General features: G+C 38.0%; 1 protein-coding gene across 1 annotated transcript; it reads right to left on the bottom strand.

Annotated features, from left to right (window-relative positions):
• Positions 1–429: 429 nt before the first annotated feature.
• LOC115150865 (PRA1 family protein 3-like) lies at positions 430–3,475 on the bottom strand. Its single transcript, XM_029694620.1, has 3 exons — positions 3,151–3,475; positions 1,312–1,529; positions 430–1,180 (listed from the first exon to the last, which is right to left on the bottom strand). The coding sequence occupies exons 1-3, from the start codon at positions 3,327–3,329 to the stop codon at positions 1,002–1,004; spliced, it is 576 nt and encodes a 191-aa protein (XP_029550480.1). The 5' UTR covers positions 3,330–3,475; the 3' UTR covers positions 430–1,001.
• Positions 3,476–4,918: the final 1,443 nt, after the last annotated feature.

Below are 4,918 nucleotides of genomic sequence, written 5' to 3'. Positions count from 1 at the left end.
AAATATATATTTTGATTTGTTTAACACTTTTTTTGGTTACTACATGATTGCGTTATTTCATAGTTTTGATGTCTAAAAACACAGAAAAACCCTTGAATGAGTAGGTGTGCCCAAACTTGACTGGCACTGTATTTATTTAACACTTGTTGAAAACCAAAATTCACAACTAATAATTTACAGTGATTTCACAATTTCTCATTCATAGCCAAGCCGGTCAGTTGTTTCTCTTAATTGAAAATAATCAAGCATAGATTAAACACCTCCAGATCTTCTGAGGACTGAGACCAATAAGAAAGGTAGTAAAGTTCTACTCTCCACAAATCAGCATTTTCACATTGCAATGTTTGCATCAATAAAAAGGGAGAATGCACAGCACTTTAAAAAGCTAATTCCCTACTGCTTAATTTGCGAGATAATTGTGAATGAATCTATGGAACAATAAACAGTCCTGTTTATTTTTCAAACCAAGTGACCTCAATCAGTCCGGTCACAGTTTTGCTTTTAACGCCACAATATTTTCACTCCTTATATTTACAAAAAGTCACAAAATATAAATAAGTTGTAGAAATCAGTCCGCATGTAGGATTTGGAAACATTTGCCCAGCTACACACACAAATCCATTCAATGGGGAAGACTCATGTGTGAACTATTGAGATGCAGACATCACTACTTTAAAAAAAAAAAAAAAAAGGTGCCCTGACAGGTTTTGGGTGGAGTAACAAATATCCTGAGGTTAAACTAACGCTTGTGTTTTCAACACATGTTCTCTAGTCTAAACACACATACACTTGCATGTGCAATAGGCAATACGGTTTCTAGCTGAAGTTTTCAAACAAGCTGAGATGTATTACAATCATTCCGATTCAACATTGACTGCATGCAATGAGACTGCACGTTAAAAGGGGGTGTGCAAAGGAATACTTTCCCATCCGGTCAGAGGCCAGGGAGGCTGATAGGGGACCTACGACAACACAGGGACTGTGGCGTGTGTGTGGAGTTCTCATCCTTTCTTTAGTTTTCCTTCCAGGAATTCTTGGATCTTTTGCAGACCCTCTTCCTGCTGGCCCAGTGCATCCAGTACAATACCTATTGGTGACTTCTTTAGTCCCGCCCCCTCCATTTTATTCTCCAGTTTATTCTTCATGTTGCGAAGGCGAAATGAAGCATGTGCAAAGATCACTGAAATCCAAAGAAATAGATGCAGATTAATACTCTTCAATTTGCATGACACCTCTCTGCCTAGAACTAATGTGATGACATAATGAAGTGTAGGCTAAAGGAAACAATTAATACAAAAGAAAAAAACGTACAGAGAAGAGGAAACGTGATCCCAAACATGAAGACCATGACGCCATTGAAGAGAGACATGAGGAAGTAGCTGGCAAGCATCACTGCCATGACAAATAATGTGGGGTTCTGCCTCTTAAAGTCCTTGATCATGGCCTTATTCTCTCCAGCCCACACTGAGCCCAGGAAGACCAACGACACCACCGCCATGCCCATGAACATCTCCATAGGGTTCAGGAACCTGCAGGGAAACACAACATAATGAACAGGTAGGATCATACACTGGCTGGAACAGTGTGGAAGAGTTGGTCTTTCATACATTGTAGTCAGTGATACCATCTAGTGGTGAAAGACTGTCAACACATCAACATGCCTTCAAATGTTTCTAATGAAAATGTGTATTTCTACAAAACATTATTCATTAATCACAATAAGAGCAATTTTAAAGATTATGGTGACGTATTACTGAAGTGAATCTACACATCAAAAGATTACAAAGCAGTAACATTTACTATAACTGGCAAAAAAAAAATGGCCTAATGAAGGATGAGAGGAACTTTTAAACAGCAAGTAGTTTTGACATAGGCTATGTCAGGGATGTTAGAATTGCCAATAGTTTGTCTCAGACTTCCTTCTAGAGTGTTGTTTTAGATCATATGACTCTCTGACGTTAAATCTTCAGACTCCAATGGTGAGCTTTCCCCAACCCCCGGGGTTATTTTTATTTATTTTATTAAGGACAGCTTACTCTCTGCTCTATTCATCTCATATTCCTGTTATCTAGAACAGCAGCTGATAAGTGAGCAGGGATTAGGAGCCTAAGTAGCTGACCACCATAGCAACAGTATGTCATCATAATCAAGTAGGTCTAGCCAAAAGATGACTATTTTTAGAAAAACTAACTCCACATTACTTAAGTGGAAACTCTTCCTCTTAGGTCATTTTTGTGATCAATTGTTCGTCATGTAGTCATGACGGGTTGCATCTACGTTCCACCATTTGTGAAATGACAATGTCATAAATCTGAGCATTTCTAGAAACAAATGAAGAAATGAGATACTAGCAAGGACTTTATATTAATTTTCTAAAATGACTGTGAAATTAAATGTGAACATCATAACAGAAAAGCTGAACTACATTTGCAATAAGAGTTTGCAAGTCGAGTTTCAGGAGGATGCAAGACAAGTCTCTCAACCTGTGAAGCGTGCCCACATCTATGCCCAAAATAGATCTGGGGACTTTGTTTTACCAATCATGCACTCAGTCTCCCTTGGCATTAGCCAAGCAATAGCCTTATCATGCTGCCAACCTTCAGACATGGAAATAGAAGGAGAAAGCTTATTCAGATGAATTGTAAGAAATTACAAAATGCCAACATATGCTTTGGTAGCAATTAACATGGCAGGAAGCTCCTATTATGAGTCTCTGCACCCATAATTCGCAAATGAGACCCAACACTTTAATTTCAGGCTGGCATCAGTTAAAAGTACAACCTTGGATCTGGGAATATGTTCATTGGTCATAGGCTATCCATTGAAAATTATTCTTTAAGAATGTATGCCTCAGATCTTAGCACAACTGTTTTACCCTATCATAACCCAAAATGTACTCCATTGTTCACAACAACAAAAACAAGAGGTACCAATAATGTAGGCCTCTATACCAAAACAAGTGGCGGGGCTGTCATTTTGCACAAAAACGAATCCCAGATTGTAGCTTTTAGAGACGTCAACACAACAGTTATGGTGATGGCTAGAGTTAACATAGATGAATAGACTAGGAAATGGTGGCCTACATAAAGGAGATTTACAGATATTTTATGTTGTCGATACATATTGTGGACAGCGTCTCATGCTACTTACCCCACAATAACGAAAACCATGACAGCCATCGCCAAATAGTTCGTCTGATAGTAAAGCAAGTTGTTGACAACCCTGTTGTTCCATTTAGGTAAATCTCTCACGTCTGGTTTAGCAAATCGGTCAGAACCTGGGAAGAAATCGTCCCAGGGTCTCAGCGGTGTGAGTTCTACCTTAGTCATTTTGCTACTGTATGAAGACTATGAAATATGATTAATATGCCTGTTGTACGCTGCAGAAAGTATTTCTGGCTACATACAGCAAACGGAAGATTACACTCAAATGTCATTAAAAAAAAAATACTCCTTCCATTTCTCGCGATAGCTTTCAAACCAACCAGTCAACCAATGCTGTATATAAACCCATTATTTAGATACACACTAGAAGACATTCTGAGGCACTATTTTGAAGCCTGCTCGCCTCCATCTTGGCACAACCCCACCGGCGTAAACAAATATTTTGGAAGGTATAGAAACGCATTTATTAATGTCTAAATGTGTTTTCCACGTTTATTCTATTAGACACCTTAATGCATACGCTTAAATTATATTATGTGAGTTATACATAAAAATAAAATATGAATATATTAAAAATATATCCTTTAAGCCTGAGTATTACAGTCCCAACTAAAACAACAACAAATACTTAAATACATGTAATTTTGACACATGTAATTGAAATACTATAGAATTCCATTCATTCCATTCATTCCTATGGAATGAAGTCCTAATATGGCCGACCGGTGGCTTCAAAGCCTCTCACTGACCAATACAGTGAATCAGCAATCCACGGTTTATATTCAACATTCATATAAACCCTGTGTTGGACATGACATGTCTTGGCCATTGAGATTATTTGAAGCCGCCGGTCGGCCATATTGGCACTCCCCAGTAGTGTTGTCACGATACCAGAACTTTGACTTCGATACCGATACCAGGTTTAGTATAACGGCACTCGATGCCATCATGATGCTAGATGCCATCAAGTAACTCAATACCAAAACAATACCACTACGAAAAAAGGTGTTTTAGCCAATGTCGCAGAATGGCACTTGATCCAGACAGATCTTTTGAATTTAATATCATTACATTTTAAATGTATGATTTTTGAAAGTATGCATTCATTAATCAATCATACAAACGATTGGACTTTGTTTGTTTTTTACCAATCAAACTACATAAAAAACTTAATGGTAATAATTTATTTTAATGGTATATCTCTAGTATATTGATAAACTGGGAAAATAAAGACGTAGCCTAGGCCTATTCATAATACAGTTTAATTCATATTCAATAGTAGTATGTGCATGCATTGATTTATTGAGCATGTTTGGCTGATTACATGGGGCTATAATCTGTTTCCCTTCCATTTGGGACTTATTATTTGGGACTTATTTTATTGTACTATTCAACAACATTTGCATCGAAGAAGCAAGTTGTTTTGAACGAGGCATCAGCGGAGCAGGTATGGTGCTCTCACACTATAAGGGGGGGCATTTGCTACACTGATAGACATGCCACTTTCAAAACAACTGGGAACTCAAAAATCTCCAATTTACGACTTCAGTGCGTTCAAGACAACCGTGAACTCGGGAAAAAAAACAAGCTCCGACTGGGAAAAATCTTTTCAACGGTCATCCAACTCGGATTTCCAACTCGGGACTTTCTGACCTGAAGATCACTGACATCACGACCTCATATTTTTCTGAGTTCCCAGTAATCTTGAACGTACCAACATACTTGATCCTCTCCCAATCAGTAGATGACGTGGA

This window comes from Salmo trutta, chromosome 16 (assembly GCF_901001165.1).
Source record: "Salmo trutta chromosome 16, fSalTru1.1, whole genome shotgun sequence".
Classification (NCBI taxonomy): domain Eukaryota; kingdom Metazoa; phylum Chordata; class Actinopteri; order Salmoniformes; family Salmonidae; genus Salmo; species Salmo trutta.
The sequence above is the reverse complement of the archived record's forward strand: the minus strand, read 5'-3'. Positions and strand labels throughout refer to the sequence as shown.

Excerpts from the sequence above, each read along its gene's own strand:
- LOC115150865 (XM_029694620.1), bottom strand. The coding sequence starts at position 3,329 with ATGACTAAGGTAGAACTCACACCGCTGAGACCCTGGGACGATTTCTTC. Across the intron at positions 1,530-3,150 it reads ATGGTTTTCGTTATTGTGGG|GTTCCTGAACCCTATGGAGA; the intron begins GTAAGTAGCATG and ends GTTTCCCTGCAG. Across the intron at positions 1,181-1,311 it reads GATCACGTTTCCTCTTCTCT|TGATCTTTGCACATGCTTCA; the intron begins GTACGTTTTTTT and ends TTTGGATTTCAG.